The sequence below is a fragment of the Marmota monax genome, unplaced genomic scaffold (genome assembly GCF_021218885.2).
Source record: "Marmota monax isolate L192 unplaced genomic scaffold, Marmota_monax_Labrador192_F-V1.1 WCK01_AAM20220418_F8-fsc00088, whole genome shotgun sequence".
Classification (NCBI taxonomy): domain Eukaryota; kingdom Metazoa; phylum Chordata; class Mammalia; order Rodentia; family Sciuridae; genus Marmota; species Marmota monax.
This window is the reverse complement of record NW_026694492.1, coordinates 5,024-29,801: the sequence shown is the minus strand read 5'-3', so window position 1 is coordinate 29,801 and position 24,778 is coordinate 5,024. Positions and strand designations below refer to the sequence as shown.

At 38.4% G+C, this 24,778-nt stretch overlaps 1 protein-coding gene across 2 annotated transcripts; it reads right to left on the bottom strand.

The window, feature by feature from the left end:
• Positions 1-6,389: 6,389 nt before the first annotated feature.
• Positions 6,390-23,033, bottom strand: Ska1 (spindle and kinetochore associated complex subunit 1). Of its 2 annotated transcripts, none has more exons than XM_046419470.2 (7): positions 22,817-23,033; positions 22,155-22,253; positions 17,864-17,988; positions 16,007-16,104; positions 12,978-13,124; positions 7,834-8,003; positions 6,390-7,088 (listed from the first exon to the last, which is right to left on the bottom strand). In XM_046419470.2, exons 2-7 carry the CDS (start codon positions 22,240-22,242, stop codon positions 6,940-6,942), a joined length of 777 nt encoding a protein of 258 aa, XP_046275426.1. In that variant the 5' UTR covers positions 22,243-22,253; positions 22,817-23,033; the 3' UTR covers positions 6,390-6,939. The 2 variants fall into 2 exon arrangements, with proteins under 2 accessions (XP_046275426.1, XP_046275427.1); XM_046419471.2 differs by having other exon boundaries at positions 22,871-23,033.
• Between the last annotated feature and the right edge of the window lie 1,745 nt (positions 23,034-24,778).

The following is a 24,778-nucleotide window of genomic DNA, read 5'->3' as shown; positions in this document are numbered from 1 at the left end:
TTCACAATAATCCTGAAATCACATCTGATAAGCAAAATACATTAGAAAACTAAAGATATTGGCTGAAAAGAAATTTATAGAAAGGCCCTTATCAGTGAAGTTCCTTACTTTTAATTATGTAATTAATAACAGAATTTCAGTATTTCTTGAAGCTTAATAATTTGTAGATTATTTGCTTAAAAGATGAGATTTCATGTAATTATCAGAATTTTTAAACATTTTTTATGACCCAGTCAAACAGAAGGGTATCCTTTAATTTCAAATGAATGTATTTCCCAGAAGAAACTAGGAATATTAGAACTGTAGAATATCAAAACTACAGGTCCTTAGACAAACTTTTGTACAACCATCTCAGTACATACAGGAAGAAACAGACAAGGAAAGGTGAAGTCACTTGACGATGATCACCAAATGTTTCAGTTAATGTACATTCAATAAATATTTATTCAGCGCCCTCTACTGCAGAGCCCAGCTAGAGAGGCTGAGGCACAGCAGTGAACTTATCAGACAAAATTCCTTGTTTATATGGTTTATATTCTAGTGGAAGGAGAAAGACAAAAAAAAAAAAAGTAAAATATCAGAACCATCAGATACATGTAAGGGCTGTGATAAAAATTAAGCAGAGAAGGGAAAAAGCAAGGAGTGCATAAGGGAAATGTGATATTTAATAAGGGGTGGCCAGAGAAGGCCCACGGGATCAGAGGGCACTTCGCAGAGGGACAGAGCAGGAAGGAGCAGGTCCCTTAGGCAGAAACAGCCACTGCACAGTAGTGACCTCTGGCCTGCTCTGGAAGCAGCAGAGGCTTAAGTGGCCAGAACACAGCCAGAAATGTGGGGAACAGGAGATGATGCCCTGGGTTGAGGAGGACCCAGGAAGGGCTTCGAAGGCCTTTGTAAGGACATGGCTTTTCCTGTGAGAAGCAGGAAGCTTCAGAGTAGCAGCGTGATCTAATCTAACTCACTCATGTGAAGTACAGTCAGTCACAGGGCCAGGAAAAAATCAGAGCACTTAGGAAGCTACTGTTTTAATACCAGGGAGAGGTGACATTGTTTGGGACTAGGGTGCCAGATATGGAGCTTGTGAAAACAAGTCAAATTTGGATTATATAGAGTTAAACGTTAGAGCTAGGAATAGACCTCAGGTTTCCTAGTGCCAACATGTCCCTTTTGACACACCATATTGCTGAACAATTTTTAAAGAAACCATTTTCAAGGAATAATGTGATTGTTTTAGTCCTGATTAATGATTACAGTTAGTCTTCAGTTATACAAATGAGGCACAGCTTACAATCACTACATTAAAAACTATCCATAATTAGAACAGACCACATTCACCAGCTTGGGCCATTAGAAGAAAGGACATTTCAGTGACCTCAGATTGTTGCTTCAGTCATTAGCCACAGGTTACACACTGCTCATCAGCAGCATGTCCAGGATTTAAACTCCAACCAGCCTTCTCATTCCAAAGTACATGATACTTGCTCAGAAAGTGATATATATATTTACTAATAGTGACTTGTGGTAATGAACTTCATTTATAAAAATGAGCACAATTTCAAAACAGAGTGCCTTATAACAAGGTCCCAAAATGCATTTCATGGAGCATTAGTCTGCCAGAGATATTAATATGCATTCCTCAAAAACAGTTAAAGAAATAACACACACATTGTCTCTATTAGAGCTTTATAATGCAAATAGGCATAGTGAAGTACATGAGAAGTTAAGCAATAATAAAATCCATTTAACTTGGGCTGGGGCACAGTTTAGCATAGAGCACTTGCCTTGCATGCACAAGGCCTTAGGTTAGATCCTAAGCAGGCAAGAAAAAAAAAAACATCTGTTCAATTTAACTGTACATATCACAAACTCCTATAAACACAGAATCCTTTTTAATTTATTTTTTATACCTGTAGATGGACAGCATGCCTTTATTTTATTTGTTTATTTTTATGTGGTGGTGAGGATCAAACCCAGTGCCTCACACATGCTAGGTAAATGCTCATCCACTGAGCTACAGCCCCAGCCCCCACATAATCCTTTTAAAAACCACCTACTATATTGAGACACTAGTCCTCAAAACATGCAGTTTGGGAAACATAAAACTACAGGTCTGTGAGCTTTATCTTGGCAAAAGGTCCCCAGAGCAAGGCTAACAATTTATTGGGGGTTCCATATCTGGGGCAGCAAGAGTGAGGGAAAAGAGACCCAAGACAGGGAAAGATGGAAAGCAAATCCAAAGTGATAACACACCTAAGCTCATCGCTGCTCCATGACCCACAATCAGCATAGCCAATCAATCACACAGGATGTCGCTGGACAGGCAGGTTAGAAAAACTATTCTTTGGAACAGTGTCTCAAAAAGAGGTACAAAGAATTTATCTGCCACTTCATCTCCTCTCTCACTGGGAAAGTACCTTCTATGGGTGTATCCTCACAAATCTGGGTTGTCAACTGGCCTCCTCAAGCAGCTGCCCGGGAAGCCAATGCCCATACTCTGTGGCCAGCTGCTTCATGAGTCCAGGAGGAGAAGCCAGAACTTCCACAGCTAGCTGGGTTGGGTTTGAGGACTGGCACCACAGAGGCTGCCAATAGTGTGTGCCAAGGAAGCCAGAGCCTGACGATCGCGCAGGGGAGGAGGAGACTGTCAGGTGTGCCAGTGCCTGGGCAGCACCAGTCAAGACTGAGATGAGGCCAAAAGAATCTGAAGGGACACCCACACACTCAGTTAACATAAAGGAGGACAGGCATACCTAAGACAGGGCCATGTGTAAAGTACACCCAGGAGAAGTCCAGGGGACAGAACGTACCTAGGAAAGACTTGGGAGTAGAGCCTGCCTAGGAGAGAGGCCAGGACACAGTGTAACGAAGAGAGGTATAGGGCACAAAATGTACCCAGGAGGAATAGAATGGGATTGAGGTGGTAGTTCCCAAGATCATTTCTAACTAGCCTGTGTTTCCTGGGGTAAAAAAAAAAAAATAGGGGAGTGGTTATATATAAACTTTCCTTAAAAAAACAGAATTTATAAAAGAACAAACTGAAGATTTTATCATGATAAAGGATTTAAAGTATCACAAGAATGAGGCCACAAAATTCTTTAGCCCGGGGAAAACATGAGGCATGAAACAAGTCACCTAGGTTGTTCTGACTTGGCATGCCATATTTCTGCCACCTCCCTGGCGCCATAAAGATAATAAATAAAAAAAGCCTTTCCCACTTGTCACAATTCCTTACTGGAATGTATGACATAAATGAGCAATGATAAATCAATGACTGTACAATGCTTGCTGACCCACTTGTTGTAACCCCCTCCTTGTTCTTCTTCATCTATACAACCAGATCCTGGGCCAGGGCATCATTTTGGAGCACTGAGTCTGGGCCATATGTTTCCTAGGTGGCCACCGCCATTTTGGCTTGAATAAACTCCTTGTTCTCACTTTGGGTGTGCCTACCAGAAGTTGAGGATGCTTGTATTTTTTTCCTGGCCAGCTACTACTTCCAGCCTGTCCACTGCATGCCTAGAATGGTGTACAAGCAATCTAATCAGTGAATAAAAACGATCACTGTTTTTCTTAAAATGTCCAGAACTAAAAAACATCCTGTGACTGGGCAATTAAGATCAGTTGTGCCCCAGCAGCTTGGGAGGCTGAGGCAGGAAGATCGCAAGTTCAAGGCAAGCCTCAGCAACTTATCAAGGCCCTAAGCAACTTAGCAAGACCCCGTTTCAAAATAAAAAATAAAAAGGGCTGGAAATGTAAGTCAGTGGTAATTGCCCCTGGGTTAAATTCCCTGTACTCTCTCCCTCTAAAAAAAAAAATCAGGCATGCATCATCTCGTCATAAACCTGGAACCCTCAGCAGCAAAGAGAAGGTGGCCACCAGTCTACAAACACCCATCATCCTCCTATATAAACTACTCATACATCAGCTTCCCAGCAAGATAGATTTTGGACAAGTGTTCTCTGTCTTAAAGTTGCATTCCTTGACTTAACACTTTGTCTGTAGGTTTAACTGGGCTGTCATGTAGCCAATTAAGTGGGGAGGTCTGATAACATCCCCACTCACCCTCTGGATTGTAAATCAAATAAATACTAGTATCTTACAACCAACATACACAGAAGCTACAGAAGTTTCTGGGTGCCTACTGCCACAGCATGATGAGAACAGGAGAGAGCAAACGTGGCCTCAGGCTCTGCAGATCCTGTCAGAGCCAGCCCACTGGGACATGCTCCCTAAATAGATGGAGCAAAGAAAGGGCCAGCAATGAGCTGAGGGCACAGACTTAGGACTACAAAGTCTCTCAAAATTCGATTAAAAATGTGATTTTCAAGAAACAAATAAGAACCACCTGTTGTTTTGCTTGAAAATGAAGTTGGAATAAGAAATTAGTTCTTATTTTAAAATTGATACCATCATTATTCTTCATGGGATATAATTTTATCAACAATGTACCTAAATTTATACAATAAATCAATTATGTGCTAATGAATAAGATAGAGACTAACTATTCATCTTAGTATCCATTTGGTAAAAAATGAAACAAACTTGCTGACACAGTTGTTCAGCTGTGGAGGAAGGAATATTTTAAACAGAGAAAGTTTTTCATAGGGAAAAATGATTCATAGAAAAACATGAAGCAAGACTTAAAAACAAAATAAAGGATAATGCTATCATTAATATTTAAATTGAGGCATAAAAATACAACTTGCCTGCATGTGAATTAAGGAGAAAGGATCAGTAATCAGGACCTATACTCTGTGGTCACTAGTGAGGGTGTTAACAAGGCCATGAGGCCAGATGACACATTTTTTTCCTCCGATGCAGGGATAAGCTTGCCAAGCAGATGGCACGGCCACAGATAGACCAGACTGTCTAACCAGGTGTAGAACAGGGCTCAATTCTTAAAATCCAATTACCCACATTCACATCATCCCCATCAACCTGTGCACACATTATCTTGCCATCATTTTTATCTCAACAGGGAAAACCTTCACTGTTTTCTTCTATATTACATTCACATAATACTTCTGACTCCAAACATGTGGAGTTCCCTCCATATGTTAGGAAGCTGTGACCAAAATACCTGACAAAGAAGCATACTGAGGAACAAAAGTTTATTTTGGCTCACAGTTTCAGAGTTGTTCATGGTCAGCCTACTCTATAGCTCTGGGGCCTGAGCCTGAAATTAGGCAAAATATCAAGGTATAAGGGCTTGATGGAGGAATATTGCACCATTCATAGCAGTTAGGAAAGACCTTCCCAACCTCTGCAGGGAAGAAGTACCCTTCAAGGGCCTTCCCCCAGTAACCTACCCGCTTCTACCATACCCCACCTGTCTACAGTTACACCCAGTTAGTCCATTCAAACTAGCATGGACCGATTAGGTTACAGCTTTCATAATCTAATCATTCCACCTCTGATTACTCCTGCATTAACACAGGAGTTTTGGGGGGATGCTTCATACCCATAACTCCATCAGATTCTCTAACTCTCTGGACACCCTGTGTGTCTTACAATTCAATTCTAACACTTACTACCTGGAATTAGTAGAGACCCCACAAGTTAAGGGCTTAGTCCTACAACACTGTCTCTATTTCACACACCACTCACAACTAATGGGTCCCCAGGTTACCCACACTTTTGCTCAATGAGCTACAAATCAGGGGTTCCCACTTCCCCTCATTATAGGTTTGATAATTTGCTAAGACTACAGAATTCAGGGAAATAGTTATGTTTACCAGTTTATTATAAAGGGTATTATAATGGATACAGATAAGCAGCCAATTGAAGAGGTACACAGAGTGACTTCCAGAAGGACCTCAAGCACAGAAGCTTCTGTCCTTGTACAGGTGGGGTGCAACACCTTCCTGGCACATCAATGTGTTTACCTACCTGGAAACTCTTCGAAGTCCACAGTTTAAAAATTTTTATGACTTCATAAAGTTGGCATGATTGATCACTAACATTATTTCCAGCCCTTCTCCCCTTCCTGGGGATAGCTGGGGAGCTACAAGTTGCAACCATCTAGTCATTGTGATCAGACCCCATCCACTGCTGTCCAGGAGCCCATCAAGAATTGTTTTGTTATAACAAAAAATGCACCTTTTTTAAAACATATATTTTTTAGTTGAAGATGGGTACAATACCTCTCTTTTATTTATTTTTATATGGTGCTGAAGATCGAACACAGTGCCTCACACTTGCTATGCAAGTGTTCTACCAATGAGCTACAACCCCAGCCCCCTCAAAAGGCTCCTGTTGCAAGGAAATTCAAAGGGATTTAAGAGCTCTGTGTCAGGAACTGAGGCCAAAGACCAGTAAGTACAAAAGATGTATCCCTATCCCTCAGGACATTACAAGGGTTTTAGGAGCTCCGAACAAAAAACCAAGGATGAATAACAAATATAAATTTATTACATCATGACATCACATTATCTTGATATACTTTCATTACAGGCTGAAGTCTACAGACAGGGTTATACTGAATACATTTTAGGTGAGCTGGTCCCTAAGGACATGTGGAAAAGCACAATTATCAGATAAGCCACCTTCAAATCCACTTCTAGGAAGTCACCTACAGGCTGAAATGCCTTTGATGGAATTTGACATGAATGACATTTAGTTTCAAAGGGCCTGGGTATCCTTGACCTCATCTTCTTGATTTTTTTCTTGCAATATCACATCTATACCCGTTTCACGGAGTCTAGCACAAAACTAGACATGAGCAAGTTTAGTCCATGATGTGCCTAGTAGAGAGGCTTATGTGGTAGGTGATTAAATATTTGCTGAAAAGAAGTGACCTTTAAAATATACATACTTTATCCAAAAAGATCTTGTTTCTATAAGAAACAAATAGAAAATGAAAAGCTAAAGAAATTATATGTAAGAAAATCATAGGACTAGCTTCTATCCTCTACTGTTTAATTCCAAAGCTTACAAGGGTCAGGTTATGACATAACGAGTAAGTCCTCCCCCTCGGACCTCTGACAGCCTCCGGCAGTGTCGCAAGATATTCAGGATCACATGAAATCTCTTGTCAGCTTTCAAAGTTGTGAATTCCTTTATGTCAGCTTCCACTATAAAATACTGTCCTGAAAATAAAAATGTTAGTGCTAACTTTTATGAAGACAACTTTTAAGATGAGTCTTTAAGGCATTAAAGTTTGAATATAAATGACATTAGTCATTCTTACTGTCATTATCCAATCAAAGTGAGAAAATTATATTCTTGCTAAACTAATTATTCTTACTAAAATTGCATATTTCAGTACGGTGACCCTGCTTATTAGATTACCAGCTGCCTGATGGTATCTCTTGAACAACTCACTTATCGAGAGGCATTATATGGTGGTGGTTAACAGAATGGAGTAGCCTTACCATTCAAGCGGATGACCTAGGATAAGTTAAACTCTCATCTGCAAAATGATATAGGGATGTGTGAGGATCAGACTTCAGCACATTCTCTGGCACAGGGTAAGTGCTTTATAAGCAGGACCAACTAGTATCATTACAATTCTAATTCTCAAAACTTTGGGTATAGTTTCAAAACAGACTCTAAAGCAGTGTTCCTCAGCATTAGCCATGTTGGGCACGGTCCTATGCTTTGTAGGGTGTTTGAGCAGCACTCCTAGCTCCTATCCACTAGAGGCCAGGAGCACCCTTTACCCAGCTGCTACCACTAAAAATGTCTCCAGCATGACAAATGTTGTTAGCTGGAAAACTGCCCTGGTTGAGATTTAACCATCTAGATTTAGAATTTTCTAGAATCAGCTTTGCTGCTCATGATTAATCAGACTCCCAACAGTTGACAGGTACATGTATATGCATATCATTTTACCTTTAGTGTCCTTTGTTTCTTCATTAATAAATCTATGATAGAGATTTCTGGCCACAGAATTCATAGATGATTTTGGTTGATGTACAATCTTGTATTTACTAACTACTGCTTTGTTGATTTCTTTAATAACATCATTGATTTGACAATAGGTCAATCGGGATTTCATGTACCTGTAAAAAAAATATATATTTTTCAAATTACTTTCTTTGAAAAATACAAATTTGTACTGTAGCAAAATATCCTTTATATATTTTTTTAATTTTCTTAGTTATTGATGGACATTTATTTTATTTATTTTTATGTGGTGCTGAGAATTGAACCCAATGCCTCACACATGCTAGGCAAGTGCTCTACCATTGAGTTACAATTTCGGCCCAAATATCCTTTATATTTTTTAAAAAACAATTTATATCAACTCTCAAATAGACCAGACACATCTCAACAGCTGAAAAATTAAATTGAGGTGGCAACATACCAGTGCCTAGCTTCCCTAATTCATATCTGGATGCATTAATCAATTTCTATTCTCTACCTATACAATATTTACACTCAAAATAGGCAAATTTTAATTTAAATGAACTAACCACAAGATTATTTATTTAGGCATTTAGAAATGTGTGCAAATAAAAATTTCAATGTTGAGAAAGTATACAACCCGTAGCATCATTTTCTGAAAACAGTATGTGTTCAGTGCGGGGGGCGGGGGGGGGGGGCGGGAGGGAAGATGAGGTTAAAAAGGCCACAGGAAAGAAGATGACAGTGACAAAGAAGAACGGCTAGGGAGGGGACATAAAGAATAAGAGGCTTCCGAATTTCAGCACAAAAGCAGTCTGTAGCCATGCTCCTTTCTACTGGCTACCTCAAAGTCCTTCAAAGAATTGTTTCTTCCATGTTTGTCTGTCCTGTTACCAAGGATTCAGAATATAAAAATCAGAAACTCTCAACTCTGAGGGTTCTGGACACACCAAAACTCAATCATCTGCCTCATTCTCCCCTCAACAAGCTGTTGCTTTGTGTTTCTTGCCCGCGTCCTCTGTGGGCAATGAAATTCGGGGTTCCTCTGCATGTAACAAGCTGGCTCTGAAATAAAGTTAAGAAAGAGAAAAACAGCAAAGAAACCACAGAACACAGGAAATAATGTTAGAAAGTGGGGATGGGACGGCTCTTCAACCTTAGGGGTCGAGCTTCCACACTAGAAAGAGAGAACAAAAGCCCATTTGCTTTATTTATATGTGGGAAGCATCAAAGGTTTTTCATTGGATGTTCTTTTACCAAATAAGGTAGGAGGTGGGCTGTCCATTTCCCAGTGGGTTAAACCCCACTCTGCAGCTATGAGAGTGGTCTCCCTAGCGAAGCAAAGACAGAGGTCACATGCATTGTGCAATCCATTGAGTGGGAGGGGTCACAAAATAGTCTGCAATGCCAAACCAAAATCTTCCTGGCTCAAGGCCAAGTGAAGATGCACAGATAAGCTCAAATAATTTACGGGTGGCATTCCATGGTGAGTTCATCATGTTGAACTCTGTCAAAGAGTTTCTACTCAAGGTGGCAGTTTTCCAATCAAAAGTTTTTTAGTATTGGGCTGGGGTTGTGGCTCAGTGGTAGAGCTCTTGCCTAACTTGATTCAATTCTCAGCACCACATATAAATAAATAAAATAAAGGTCCATCAACAACAAATAAAAATATTTTTAAAAAAAGTTCTTTAATATAAAATAATAAAGGAATTTAAAGGAGAAAGCTCATATTTCCAAAAGCATTCATTTTCATTATTCCTCTTTTTCCCAAACTTCTGCAGCAGTTTTTTTCTAAACACAATTTCCAAACTCGATTCGAATACCATCGCTCTCCACAATGCACTTAGGAATTCCTCCAAGTCCTCTTGATTATCACTTTATTTCCTCTGAATCCATCCCCTATCTTTGCCAATGTTTTCCACTTTAACTCCACTCTCAGAATTAAATCTTTTAAATTAATAATTGAAAGTCAAACGTTTGAAATACATTCTTCTTGATCATAATCTTTTAACATTGTGTCTCATTCATTAAATAATGAATTCCTATAAAATGAGTCCTCTACCATCACTGTTCTAATTTCCTTCACCCCTACACACAGCATTTTCTAAGAACTTCTTGTGCACTGCTCCTCATGGCCATTTGCTTTTCCCTGTAGCTCAGGTGATGACCAGCAATAACTACAAGCAAAACTGAACAGCATTAAAGTGTCAAACTGATTCTGTGGAAATAAAGTTGTCAGTAAAGGAAATGATGGAGTGACAAAACAAAAAAAGCCTAAAGAGAAATGTCAGCCTCAATACTTGTCTCAAAATTGTAGCAGATATCTTTCAAGGGACTACCTGGCAATAATTTTTAAGACAGTAGGTAACGCTAGCAAGGCTGACACAAGATGGGTATTCTCATTTATACACTATTAATAGGAATAAAAAGGGGATGTAGAACTCTGATAGTAAAGAACTTTGAACTCCTCTCCTCTTTCCAGTCTTCTCAAGAACAAACTAAAACCACAACTCTTCTTCAATCCATCAGAGAACTGAGGTTCTAGGGCAAAGCATTGGCTCCCAAACTGAAATCACAAGGAAATACAGAGAAATTCAGCTTCCTGGGAAGAGAAGCCACTGAACTAGTAACTACAAGAATACTTTAACAGTAACTGATAAATCGCTTAGGTTCATTTTGAATTAGTTTGAAATCTAAAAAATCCTGGGAACCAGCTTAGGGAGCCCCCCATGCTCATTAGTTTTATCTCTAAGATAGCTTCCCCCTCCCAGCTTTTAATGGTGCAGTTCAAAGAAAAATTCTCTTTTAACAGCATGAGGGAAAACATAATCATTTTGAGATAGCTCAAGGAAAAATAACTATTGTGAATTATACCTAGAGCAGTTCTCTTCTCCAAAGGCCTGTCCTCAAGAGAAACTAACAGAGCTTTATGGAACCTAGAAGGAGGTAATCCCAGAACTTTAGGTCCTCTAGCTAAGAAACCAGAGTCAGCCCTTGGTCAAACCCACCGAAAAGCCTGAGAATTAACCACCAGATGATACAATGCTTCCTAACCACCATACTTTACCACCAGCCAACAAGTCTCTAATGTTAATAGTGGATCAAAATTGAGCAAGCTACAAGTCAGAGTCTATTCAAGAAGGAGTTTCTAGGGGAATCCAAAGACAACAGGGCAGACAAACAATAGAAACTGTAAGAAACTGAATACTCTGACATCTATAGCAAATATTAACAGCCCAGCTCCTAAACACAGCAACAAAAACCCTCTTACTAGAAGCCTCAGTTCTTATTACCAGGTACGCTCCATGCAGCTTGCTTTTTTTTTTTTGGGGGGGGGGGGGCGAGGTGTGCTCGAGATTAAGCCTAACCTCTCAACAGAAAATTGCAAGGCATAATAAAAAGACAAAAAGCATGGTCTGAAGAGACAAAGCAAGCATCAGAAGAAGCAGACTCAGTAATAACAGATTCTGGAAGAATCAAACTGCTAATTGAAATAACTGTTTAATATTCTAAGGACTTTAATTTAAAAAGAACAAAATACAAGAACAGATGGGTAAAGTAAACAGAGAGAACTCCAGAATCAATACAAAATGCTAGATATTTTAAAACTCTGTAACAGAAATGAAGAAGTTTTTGATGGGCTCATCAGCAGACCAGACACAACTAAGCAAAGAATTAGTGAACTTGAAGATATGTCAATACAAACTTCTCAAACCATATTGCAGAAGGTGGGGGCAAGGGACAGAACAGAAAACCCAAGCACTGTGAGGCAATTACAAAATGTATGGCATATGGCAGACGCACAATGGGACCACCAGAGAAGAAAAGATATGCAAAGAACTTTCACTCGGGGCTGGGGATGTGGCTCAAGCGGTAGCGCGCTTGCCTGACATGCGTGCGGCCCGGGTTCGATCCTCAGCACCACATAAAACAAAGATGTTGTGTCCGCCGAAAAATAAATAAAGAAAGAAAAAAAAAACAAAAATAAAAATAAAAATAAGAACTTTCACTCAACAATAAGGAAATAAACAACCCAATTAAAAGTTTTATATTAAAAAAGGGAATCCTTAAATAAATTATAGGATGGTTATGTAATGAAATATTACACAACTATTAAAATCCAAGTTTTCAGTGATAGTTAATGAAGAAAAAATTCCGGATTAAAAAAAAGTAAATTATAGTTTAACTACATTGTAAAAACAATCAGAAATACCTGTTATGTGTGTGTAATAAAATAAAATCTAGAAAGAAATACCATGTCTTTTCTGAGTGGTAGAATTACAAATGAGTTTTATTTTCTGACAATAAATATTTTCTAACTCTATATATATTATCTGTAATAAAAGGAACAATAAATGTAACATAATATAAAACTTAGAAGTTACATAAAACCCCAGAATTAGGAGAGTTTAAGAGCAGGGATTTCCATAATTATTTCCCCATTACTGCCATCTGTAACAAGCAAAGGAAACCTCCCTCTAGGGGAGGCATCTCGTCTTATTCATTCCTGTGTCTCCTCAGTGACAAGGTGCTTAGAATATAGCACAGACTCAACAAGATGTGGTACAAGAGACAAATGGAAACCACACATGTACTCTGTTCTAATTCTCAAATCTACACACACACTCAATTTAAAACTACCACAAAACTGATATACTTAGGTAAATCTGTATCACAGAATGGTCCTAGAGAAGACATAAGCAAAATCTCTAAATTTCTATGAAAAGAGATTTTTACAACTAAACAAAAAAACCTGATTTTGAGCATTTTCAACAAAACATTTCCTGCCTTTTCATAACACAATGCAAAAATATTTTAGATAAGACTAGGATTTGTACTCCACATATTACAATTAATATAATCAGGCCTTATGATCTAAATAATCATGTATGATGATTATTCAAAAGTTAAACATTAAAATCTATCTTGGGCTGGGCACTGTAGTGCATGCCTGTAATCCCAGCAGCTTGGGAGGCTGAGACAGGAGGATCATGACTTCAAAGCCAGCTTCAGCAAAAAGCTAAGCAACTCAGTGAGACTCTTCTAAATAAAACACAAAATAGTGCTGGGAATGTGGATCAGTAGTTGAGTTCAATCCCCAGTACCAAAAAAATAAAAAAACAACTTACGCAGGAACACCATTGAACTCATCAGTAGTTATAAACAGCATTTCTTTAATACTATTAATACTTTTTTGTTCTTTGGGAGTCTTCTTTATGGATACAGATTCCTCAACTTTGACTGGTCCATCAGGGTCAAGATCTGGTCCTTTAACCCTAAAAAATAGAGATGTACATATGAACAGGTAATTGTCAAAATTAAGCAGTATCCTGGAAATTTTTCCCAACTGAAAATAATCAATAAACACATGACTCATCCTGTTATAATAATTTTATAGCCAACATTTTTCCTATCCCTTCACTAAGATTAAATAGTGAAGGAAATGTTAAAGAAAAAATAAGTCCCCAACTCTTCAATAATACAGCTATATTTACTCACATACCTGAAACATAGACTACATAGGATATATGCTAGACATCTCTTCCCAACTTCCATAGTTCTGAACTGCCAACATTACTCATCTTAGACCTCCATTTATTCTAATTCACCCTGTTGCTTGTGTCAGTTGTTGCCTATTATGGACTCATTGTAGTTGCCAGCAATGAGCACGGGTCACTATATTCAGTCTGCCTAACATTATTTAATGAAAAGCCTGATGTAGCTCAAGAACGACTGTAGCTTCTAGGCTGTTTAACTGCCAGGGAAGGAACAAAACTCTGTGGCCATAGTGGCTTCACCACTACAAGAAAGAAAACACCAGGAAACAACAAATCCAACACAGAAGCAAGCATAGGGAATCCCCAAGACTACAGCTGAGCACCAGACAGAGAGCAATCAGGTAGGCCCAAATGGCTGTTGTGGGCTATTGAGATAAAGATGCCCAATGTGAAGATATCATCATCCTAATGTGAATGCTAATGTGAGACTCCACTGAGAAACTGCCTTACTTTTTCCTATACTTGCTTGTCTTCACCATATGCTAAGTAAGCGCCAGATTGCTCCTGCAAGCCCTGTTGTGTGTTATCAGTCAACAACAATCATTTCAACCTACAGAAAGGTTCTGCTTGATCTACCCCCAGAGAATTTCAACCCTCAGTGAACTCCTGTTCTCCTGTCATATTCCTGCCAGATGTCTAAAGTCTGGCACATTCTACAATCCTGAAGATATAGGGGATGACTCTGTTCTCTAGTATTCTCTCATAACCTTGTCCACTAGTCTTCTCTTCTTGCAGGAAAATTCTCAGGCATGCTGATCACAACCAGAGACACTGAAGAGCTTTCATTCCTGGAGACCTTCAACCATCAGCAGCACTATAATTCTTTTCCTAGTGGCAAGGTTCACTGTTTGCCTTTCAGTTTTCCAAGTTTAAACAATATACTATTTGTGGAAACACACATGCAAGGGCAGGATTGTCATCAAGGACAGGAAAGTGAGTACCTCTGTGACAGAGAGAGGGTCTGCATTAGGAGTATTTTTAAGGTATTGGTAATGTTCTGTTTCTTAAGTTGGCTAGTAGAACACGGATGTTTGTATCATTATTCTTCAATTTGTAAAAGTAATACTTTAATCACTTTTCTGTATATATGACACATTTCAAAACTTTTCTGTTTCTTTAATTGGGTCATGGAATGTTTTTATCTACTCAAAGTACTTTTTAGAAGTAAAATTTTGGTGGCAGAGAATAGAAGACATGGGAAAGAAGAAATACTGGAAGAGAAAACACAGGACCTCCCAAATCATAAAGTCAAAAGATGATGGAAGATCTTATACAGTCAGGCAGTAAGAATAAGGAAAAGGACGGACAGACAAAACCCTGGAGAGGCAGAATGGACCGGTGATGGCTACAAGACAGTGAGGCAAAGTAAGGATGCCAAGTCCCTGCTATTTGATGGGAGGACAGGACCAGCAGGTTGGGTGATGATTAATAAGACAATTGGTGAGTTCTGCCCTAGACTTGCAAAGTTCGAAGAGAAAATATTTCCTTCATTAGATTCCCAGTAGGCCACGAAATCACTAGAACTAAGATGTGTCATGACTGGAGCTGGACATTTGTGAGCGTTAACAATAGAGTTAGTCAAGCAAGAGTAAATAGCTTCAGGAGACACTTGTAATTTATGGAATGGCAGAGGGAAAGCAAGCAGCCGGGTCAGATATGGGATAACAGCTAAGGAACCAACCACAGTGCAGAAGCAGCATCTCTAAAGGGGTAGACAATGCAGGACCTGGAAAGCAGAACCAGGGCTAGAGGGACCTCAACCTCTCTGTGACCTGCAAGCCATCAGTTTCATAAGAATGGTGGTAATGAAGAGCTAGGCACTAGGACTCCTGGGAGAAAGGTCAGCAAAACAGGAGGGGGGAAAGAGCTAAGTTGAGTGTTTCTTTAGCTATTTTTCAGAAGAGAAGTTTATCAAGTTTATTCTTACTCTAAAGCAGTCCAGGGAGAATATGCCTGCAAAGGATACTTGGCAATGCCTGAAGACCATCATTGCCACAACTAGGTATGGAGGAGGGATGCACCTGGCATCCAGAGGGTAGAAATCAGGGATGCTACTGAATACCCTAATCTCACAACAAGGAACTACCTGCCTAAAACAGCAATGGGGCTGAGGCTGAGAAACTGCTCTAAAAGAAAGAACGAGTGAGTAGAGAGCCTCGGGAGCCTGCCCCTCAGAAGCCTGCCTCATGTCTCTTAGCCATCACTGTCCATTACGCTTCTCTGAGGTTTTGTCTGCCCTTCCTTCCCTTGTTCTCACTGCCTGACTCTTGAGTAGGATCTTCCATCATCTTCTGTCTTTATAATTTGGGAGGGCCTGTGTTTTGTCTTCTAGTATTTCTCCTTTCCCATCTCTCCAGTTCTCTGCCACCAATACTTTATTTCAAAAACGCACTTCAAGTAGGGAAAAATATTCCTCAGAGATGCAGGATAAGAAAACTGGTAAAAATAGGAGGACATATAGTTTCTACTGCACATGACAAAAAAAAAATGGATGACAACCAACAAAATAACAAGCACATGATAGAGAAAATGGTTCTGAGATATTTGTTTTCATGGGTTTAAGTCCAGATAGCAAGAAAAATAATTATAAGTATACTTACGAGCTCTGGGTTACGTTTACTTGAGGCAAATGGGAAGGAATATTTTCTTTGAGATGTACCACATCTTTATAGTCTTCTTCAAGAGACTCACAGAGTTCCTAAAATTTTTAAATGCTCATTAATTTCCTTCCTGTGTGTTATAAGATATTATAAAGACAAAAAAAAACTATGAACCATAATCACAGTGATTGTGAGGTTTGAGGATACAGAATGAAAGGGGAAAAATCACTGGGTACAGCAATATTTATTAAAAAAAACTTAGGGGCTGTGGTTATAGCTCAGTGATGAACCACAAAGCTTGCACAGATATGAGGCCTTAGGTTTGATGCCCGAAACCAGAGGAAAAAAAATAAATAATAAACAAGAGTTTTGGCTTCTAGAGCTTTTTGGACAGTGATATAATATTGTTCCCTACTAGACTTCATCAGAGAAAAATCACTATAACTACATTACAAAGCAAGATTGAAGTTTAAGTTTTTCCAACACTCTAACCTTGGGAAGCAACTAAGAAATAGATGAAAGACTGATCTTTTTTTTCATTCTGATAAACTGCTTTTGCTAACTTAACCTGCATTCCCCAGTGTTACATATATGACAGTACCAAGTGACAATGCCTACACAGATGACAACTACAAAATGCTGCTTGGAATGATTTCATGTGGTCATGCATACATTCCAGCTTAATGAATATCTCTACTAGATCATAACTGAATTTTTAAAAAATCTTTAACTGCTGCTAGAATTTGAGGAAATGAAATTATGCAAACTTTAATGAGAATACTCTGTACCTATTAGATTCCTATTATCTGGCTCCCAACCATAATGTAAACAGAAATTCCAAATATCCTTCAGTTCTCATTTGAACATTCTCTAGGTTTACCACAAATCCTGGGCGTTCTTGAATAGAATAGAGTTGAAATAGCGATACTGCTTCAATTTTGAATTTATAACAGCTTTTCTTTTGAAGAGTTAAATGATGCTCATAGACACTAATTTCATGTGGACTAATAGTGTGTGTGTTTGTGTATATATATGTGTGTGTGTGTGTAGGTATGTGTGTGTGTGTGTGTGTGCATATATATATATATATATACACACACACACACACACACACACACATACATATACATATATAGATAGATATGATTATACCCATTCCTATAGCTGAAAAATCTTTACATAAGGATTACAAGTCTGACAGGGACCAGAGGCCAGATTGTTCAGCCCCATTGAACACGTCAATGGCCCTAAAAACACCAAGAGGTAATTATTGTACAGACTATTTTTTCATTAGGAAGTATACAGCACCTTTATTAGCTGAAGTCCATTAGAAGTCTTATTTAGAACAAAATGTACATATAAGTGAGGCTCAAATTTTCCTTTACTGAAGAACCCTTATATTACATTTTACAAAAATGTAGAAATACAGAAATTTAAAAAAGGCTAAGAAATAACCCAGTATTATTTTTTAAATGCAGATCCTGAGATCTCAAGAGGTAAAGTGGCTTTCTTGGTATGGCAGAGGGTGCCAAAGGCAGCCACTGTGAGAACCCACGTGTTCTCACCTGAGGAAGGTATTCTTCACACATCACTCTCCCAAGGGACCATTTACTTACATTAAACCTACCAAGAATTATTTCTTCTTTTTAGTAAAGTTCAATTCCACTGGCATGAAGAAATAGCTGTGCTCAGAATCCTTTATACTAGGATCATAAAATACAAACAGCACTTCACACCATTAATAATTTACAAAGCTAAGAACATTATAAACTTAAAGAATGCTTCCAGATTAGCTGGTAATTATGGAGTTTGTATTTGTTGCCTTTTTACTTTGTTTCTTCATTAGGAAAATAGTACCTTGAGTGAAGTATTGGTTTGTTCCTGATGCTGAATTTCCAATTCAAATTTATTTAGAAGTTCATTTACTACAATGATCTCATCTTCTATTTGATTTAATATTGACTTCAAGGTAGGTTCCTGGCCTGTTATAAACAAAGATAAAGTAGAAAACAAAGTATATGTAAAAACAATAGCATTCAATAACCATGCAAACTCTTGGGGCAGATAGCTTTGCCTTGGAAGCACTGGAGGTGCTTCATGCCGGGGACCTGTTTCCTAGAGACTCTACAGATGTCATTTCTAAGCATGGGAGAGAAGTAGGGGAAAGGCACATACAAGGAATCCTCTGAGGCTTTTGTTTTTAGCAAATTCCTTCATAATAATAAACGCCTACAAATATTAGATAAAATAAACACCCCTCTACCTGCTTCACTGAGCCTTCTTAACAATAAGATAAATTCCCAAAGGTTCCAATGTGAAGAGGGATCCACAGACACTCTTCGTAGTGCACATGAACTGATGCTGCAGCAGCTCTGACCTAGGGAGTGTGGAGGGATGCTGGAGGAGACTGTCAACATCATCAAGTGGATGCATTTCACTTTAAGGAGGATAGGATCCAAGGCTTTGTGGCTTCAAAATACAGGTGGTTGGAAATTAGTATCTCAAAGGAGGCCAGGACCCCTGTTCAAAGGATATATCTTCAGTGAAAGTTCAATCCCCAAATTCTAATCACAAGCTGGTGTTTTCAATTAGTCCTCTGGTATGTGTGTGGCGGGTAGGGGTGGGGTTGAGAGGAGTTCTCTATGGCAATTTGTAATATAGGCCTGGGATTCATATTTACACTATCTAAAAAGTTAGAACAAATGAAAAATTTTTTTAAAAAGAGTAATACTGTGAATTGAGATGTGTACTTGGCTATAATATACATTTGTCATTTCTTGAACAAACTTTTCATCAATTCCTTTCTGAATTATATTTGTGTTATTTGAGTCAAAAATTGACTTTAACATTAAGACAGAAAAAAAAATAATTTTTCTGTGTTTAAAGTGAAAAAAAAAAAAAGTCCTAAAAGAGACAGTGACATAAAAAGTCATGGGCTAGTGATAACTCCAGGGTGCAGAGAAGAAACACACACAAGAAATGTATAAAGCAGCAAGTTTTCATATTCCCAGTTCCACCTCCTAGTGCCTCTCTCTAGCTTCATAAATTTGAGAATGGGAAAACCAGAATCCCTTCCTCCTTAGAAACAGAAGAAGTAATTAAAAAAAAAAAAAAATGAAGGGCAGAACAAAAGCACAAAAGAAAACCTACAGTCATAATTAAACCTCTCTGTCTTCATTTCCAGCAACAAAGCAATGAAAAACATAAATAAAAGCACACTTTGGCCATACTTGTAGATTATAAAGGCAGTAGACTGAAAAGGCTAGATTCTCCAAACTTGAAAACAGAGACACCAGTACCTAGGCCTATGGTCACTATGAAAGTATATAGAAGACAGACTAAGTACTGTGTCTGGAACCTAGTAAAACACTCAGTGAATGCTAACTGCCTTTCATCATCATAATAAGAAGCAGTATATTATTCCATCTAGTTGAGAGACGCTAATTGACTTTGACACTCAGCTCATAACAATTAAAATAAATTAATAAAAGTTGTAGAGTATCAGGAGTCCACTGTTCTTGCAATCTGTTTCTAGACTCCCTCTCCTAGGCTCAGGAGCCCTTGGTTTCTGTGCTACGCAGGTGCTGAAAGAACCATAGGGAGAACGTGGAGGACTCAGAAAGCCAGGAAATGATACCCCCTTGTTCCAGCACTTTAAAAAAAAAAAAAATGTCATTTTTCTACTTCTCAGCAGTGGAAACTTTCATTTATCATTGTCTAATTGGACATGTCTTGTTAAAGATTCTCTTTTTAGTTCTACAGGTCTATCTATTCATAACATTATGAGGTGTGCACTGATTTCTCTGAGTTTATAACATAAAGCAATGTTTGGCCTAATGATCTTTTGGTCAGTGATGGACTTTATGCATATGATAGCTACATTATAAAGCATAGGCATGTAGTAATTTAAAATGTAAGTGTCAGCGCACAGCATGATATTTGCAAAAATGACAAAATCACTTTTGAGTGCATATCTTTGAATGTATGCCCATCATTTAATGAGGGACCTTTGTACACATATACATATAAGTACAGATGTAATTAATAAATATTTATGTCTCAAGTCTTTCAATTTTATTTCTTACTAAAGCACCAACATTTGACATTACTGACACACTGAGCATTAGTTCATTTTGAATATCTTTTAATTTTGTTCTTTTACTTAGAATTTTCTATACTCTCCTTTTTATAAAATTTGCCTTTTTCAAACTATGGAGATTTTGATGATTAATTAACGAATTTTAGGCTTTACAATAACCAATATAAGTAATAAATCCATTACTCTAAATAAAATGTTTTCTAGTACCCATATAAAATTCTTTTCTCCTCTTCTTTGTCACGTTTTTATTTTTATTTTTTTATTTTTTATAGTAGATGGACACAATACCTCTATTTTATTTTTTTGTGGTGTTAAGGATCAAACCAGTGCCTCAAACGTGCTAGGCAAGCGCTCTACCAACTGAGCTACAGCCCCATCTTGCTATCACATTTTAAAATAAATTTTGACCATTTTTAAGGTTAAAAAAAAAGTTCTAAAATTTCTACTGAGAATAATTTCAGAGAGTAAAAACAAATTGGATACAATATGTCTTCCTTGTGCACTGGTATCTCATATAACTTTTAGGCATCTAAATTTTTAGGGTCTTTTTTTTACTGATTTGAAGCAATATAATCAATTGAGTAAATTCATTCCTTTGATAGTAGTCAGCTAATAGGTTATAGTAGCCAAAATGGCAGACAAATTACCTGGCTTTAATAAATAGGCTATGAAAACAAATTATTCTCCCCATCTACAAAATAACAATTGCCCAGTACATAGTAATCTGTTTAACAGGCCTGACTGCTTCAGATTGGCCTCTGCTTTGGTGGCCAGTTGAATCTGATTTTACAGATCTCCAAGTTAGATCTTTTAATTCAACTGTAATCATGCCTACAGAAAAAGAATCAAAACAAGGCAGCTTATTAAAAACCCAAAAATCATTTTTAACCCCCCACCAAAAAAAAAAAAAAATTGGCATAGAAGTAGAAAGGATTCTACACTGGAAATCAAGATTCAAACTGTCATTCCAACTGAGTACTCATGAGCTGGGGAACTGGGCAAGCCACTGGACTTCTGAGAGTCTCAGTTTCCTAATGTGTGAAATGATGGGGGTTGCTACACTGAGTACACAGTGCCTATAGCTTTTCTAGAGTATGTGAACCATAACTAAAATGGAGGAAGGAAATTTATTAGAAGTTCTCAATAATGATTGAGAATATAGCTCTTGGGAGGGTATGTGTAAATCAAAAGAGCATATTCAACATGGTAATTTCATATTTGAAAATAGCTCTAAACTATGAATTCATAACACAAACTACACTAAAAGTTCGTCATAATCTTCCCAGTAGATGGAATTCCATCTATCAATAAATTTTTTTTTAATTTTTTTGAGTTGTTGATAGACCTTTATTTATTTACTTATATGCCGTGCTGAGAATCAAACCCAGTGCCTCACACATGCCAAGCAAGTGCACTATGGCTGAGCCCCAGCCCCAGCCCTTATCAATAAATCTTTAACTCTTCTAAACAAGGCTGTGGGAAACCTTTTTTTTTTTTTTAACATTTTCGACTTGACAAGGATCATCTGTTTCTTTGAACTTTCATTACATCATCCTTCCCAGCATGTCAAGATATTTTCAAAGATGGTTATAACTTCCAATTTGTAAATGTAAAAAAAAAAAAAAATTCATTTTTAATTAGCTGTTTCTGTGATATAAAGGAATAAGCTTTCTACAGAGCAGGCAGGGAGATGGTTTATGGACTAAGTCCATCTCTAAATCTTCCACTTCAGTTGTTTTTTTCCCCCCACCCCTTTTCTTTTAGCATATATATTAAGGTTGAGAACCATGGATGCCACATACATTTCAAATCTTACTAGTGGCATGTACACACACACACCAGAAAACTATAAGTAATGAAGTTAATGAATATTTAGCTCATCGGCACAAGTATCCTCTGCAATATTCAACAAAGTGTTTTAAAAGTCACTATTCAAAATCTAAAATTACCTTACATACATTCACTTAATCAGTCATAAGATATCATTTAAAGAGGAACAATAATCACAATGCATTTTGTACATAGAAAGTCAGTGAATCTTTTACTTACCAAGGTTTCTTAATGACAGAGTTTTTTTAATATTGCCAATCTTTTCATTAACATAAGAGCATAATTGTTCCAGATCTGAGGAAGCCATCCTTTAAGTCTCTGAATAAAAAATATATAAACACATTTTTTTAGAAAAAGAAAAGCTAGACAAATTTGTTTATTTTCAGAATCCAAGAATAGTAAATATGAGTAAATCACTGTTCCTTGAAAGGAAAGTATAAAACTCAAGAACAATTCCTTTCAATTCTACAAAATTCAGTTTCTAACCAAAGCACAGTCTTAGAGCCAGCCTTCTGCGGTCAACGGATTCCAAAACAGGGTACAGGGGATAACCTGGGTCATTTCCTTAAGAATTCAGTTAAGACCAAAACATTATTTCCACATAAGCCAACATTGATACTTTCTTTTAAAATGCAAAATACATATGCATTTTTAAAAAATCAATGTAATTTCAAAATGGGCCCAAAGAAGCATTGGGGTGGGCGGGATGGGGCCTTCACTGTCTGAGTTTGGTAATGAGGCGGAGAGAGGGAAAATAACTGTTTCTAGTAACGCCCAGCATAAGTGAGAAGGGGCCGCTCCAAAGTAATCACTCAAACTAAACCAAGCCAAGGACTCTCCAACCGGTGCTCCGCCCCACCCGGTGCTGCCCGCGTCCCCACCTGCCAAGCGGTGCTTCCGAGGTGAGAGACCCCGCCCCAACACCAGACTCCGACCTCTTGCGGGTAGCTGGCGGCTGGGTAACAAGCTGTAGATATTCCAGTCTCGGTGGGAAACCCGGATCGCGGGAAACAGCTCCAGGTACGCAATTCAAACGACCCGCGGGGCCCAGCGTTGCGCAGGCGCACATACGCGTTCTCAGAGCCGGCTTGGCGGCTGAGCGCGTTTGGGTGTCTTCCGGAGCGGGGGCGGGGCCGGGGGCGGGGCCAGGGCGGGGCGGGAGGGAGCGGGGCCTGGTCGGCCCCAGAAGATCCCGCGTGATCTCTGTCACTCACTTAGACCTAAGCCCCGCCCTGCCAGGGTACAAGCGCTCCAGAAAAAAGCGAAACCCGTGGTGCACGAAATCAGCTGAGCGGAGGGCAATCACCAGGGGCAACTTTTACAAAGTCAATGTTTAGGGAACGAATCAGTAAAATCAGACACTTGGAAGGTGAGGCCCAAGCCTTAGTATGTTTTAAAATACCCCACATTATTCCCAAAGCAGCCAAGATTGCGAGCTAACAGGCAGAGACTGTGGGACTTATGGCTTCTTAAGGGGAAATATCTAAAACTAAAGTTTGGTTTTGTTATGGGGAGCTGCTTTAGAAAATACTTTAGAAAATACTCTTATGTCCTAATTCAAACCAAAGAGAGCTTTATTTACCTGGCCAGGAACTGTCTCCCACCCATAGAGACTGAAGCTCTGTGGGAGAACAGCAACTTCCTGGCCTGTGTCTTGGGAATTTAAGGACAAAAACTATAGCTTAGGGACTTTTCTTAGCGTCATGCAAGCAAGCCAGTCACAGAAGATTAAGACAGCAATTAGCACAACAACTCAAGACAATCGCATCTTGGATCTGAGCAGGTGTTAGACAACCTTATCTTGAGTTCCAGCAGGTGGTTAGCCAGGTGAGAATCTACTTCAAAGTCTTGGGTCACCACGACCACCATATCCTTCCTGGGTTGATTACATTTTGTGGGGTACGAAGTACATAAAACAATATATTATAAGAAAACAACTTTCATTTCAGTTTCTCAGAAACAGCTCTTGTAATAGATTTTTTTTAATAGAAGGCAGCAAAATGGAGTCTAAGACCTATGACAGTTCTTGCTTTATAATTGTCTTATCTCACTTATCAAAATCTTATATCTGTAATCTATATTTTTTAGTAATCTATAACCTATAACTTACACTCTTATTGATTGTTTTATCACTTCACACCACAACAGTTAAAGCATCCCAGGGTGATAGATCCGAAGTCATCATGTACCTGGGTACCTTCATCCTTTGGCTCTGCCATCCCGCATTTTGGCCTTCAATTGGCTGTGGTACAAGAGGGTCTTTCCAGTCTCTGTGTTCAAGTCTTGTCTCAGGCAGAAGAAGGAGAAAGAGGTAAGGGTGATAGGCTCACCCACCAGCAGAGCCAGAACCTTTGAAGATTTTTCCTGCAAGCTGCATCCAATGACTTCTATCTGATTTTCACTAGTCACTCACATCTGTGAGGGGAAAAGTCTTTTAAAATTTTTTTTAAATTGCCTTCAAAATATTAAAGAATTTAAAAGTGAGAACAAGAACATAAATACTGGGTAGGTGAAGGACTACTAAACATATCACCTCAAAACAGATACTCTGGCATATGGATTATTTTGTTAAAGGCACCTAAAGCCATTAAATACAAGAAAGGCACACTGGCCTTTTTTCTCCCTGAAGGCAGGAGATGAAATTCCCATGTGAAAGATGACCTCACTGTACCAAGAGGAAAGAGACAATTTTATCACCAGAGATGGGAAGTTAAGGCTGACAGAAATTGTGAAATATACACAAGTAAACCTTTTTAACCCTTATATTCCTAGTCATTCTCTACAATTAACGAGTCTAGCCCAACCTCTTGTCACATGTTCCCAATTTATTATTCTTTGCCCAA

What these genes read in the sequence shown, in the direction of transcription:
- Ska1 (XM_046419470.2), bottom strand. Translation starts at nt 22,242, where the DNA reads ATGGCTTCCTCAGATCTGGAACAATTATGCTCTTATGTTAATGAAAAG. An exon ending in AAACCAATACTTCACTCAAG is followed by an intron (nt 16,105 to 17,863) that starts GTACTATTTTCC and finishes TAAAAATTTTAG; the next exon opens with GAACTCTGTGAGTCTCTTGA. An exon ending in GTAAACGTAACCCAGAGCTC is followed by an intron (nt 13,125 to 16,006) that starts GTAAGTATACTT and finishes TCTATTTTTTAG; the next exon opens with GGTTAAAGGACCAGATCTTG.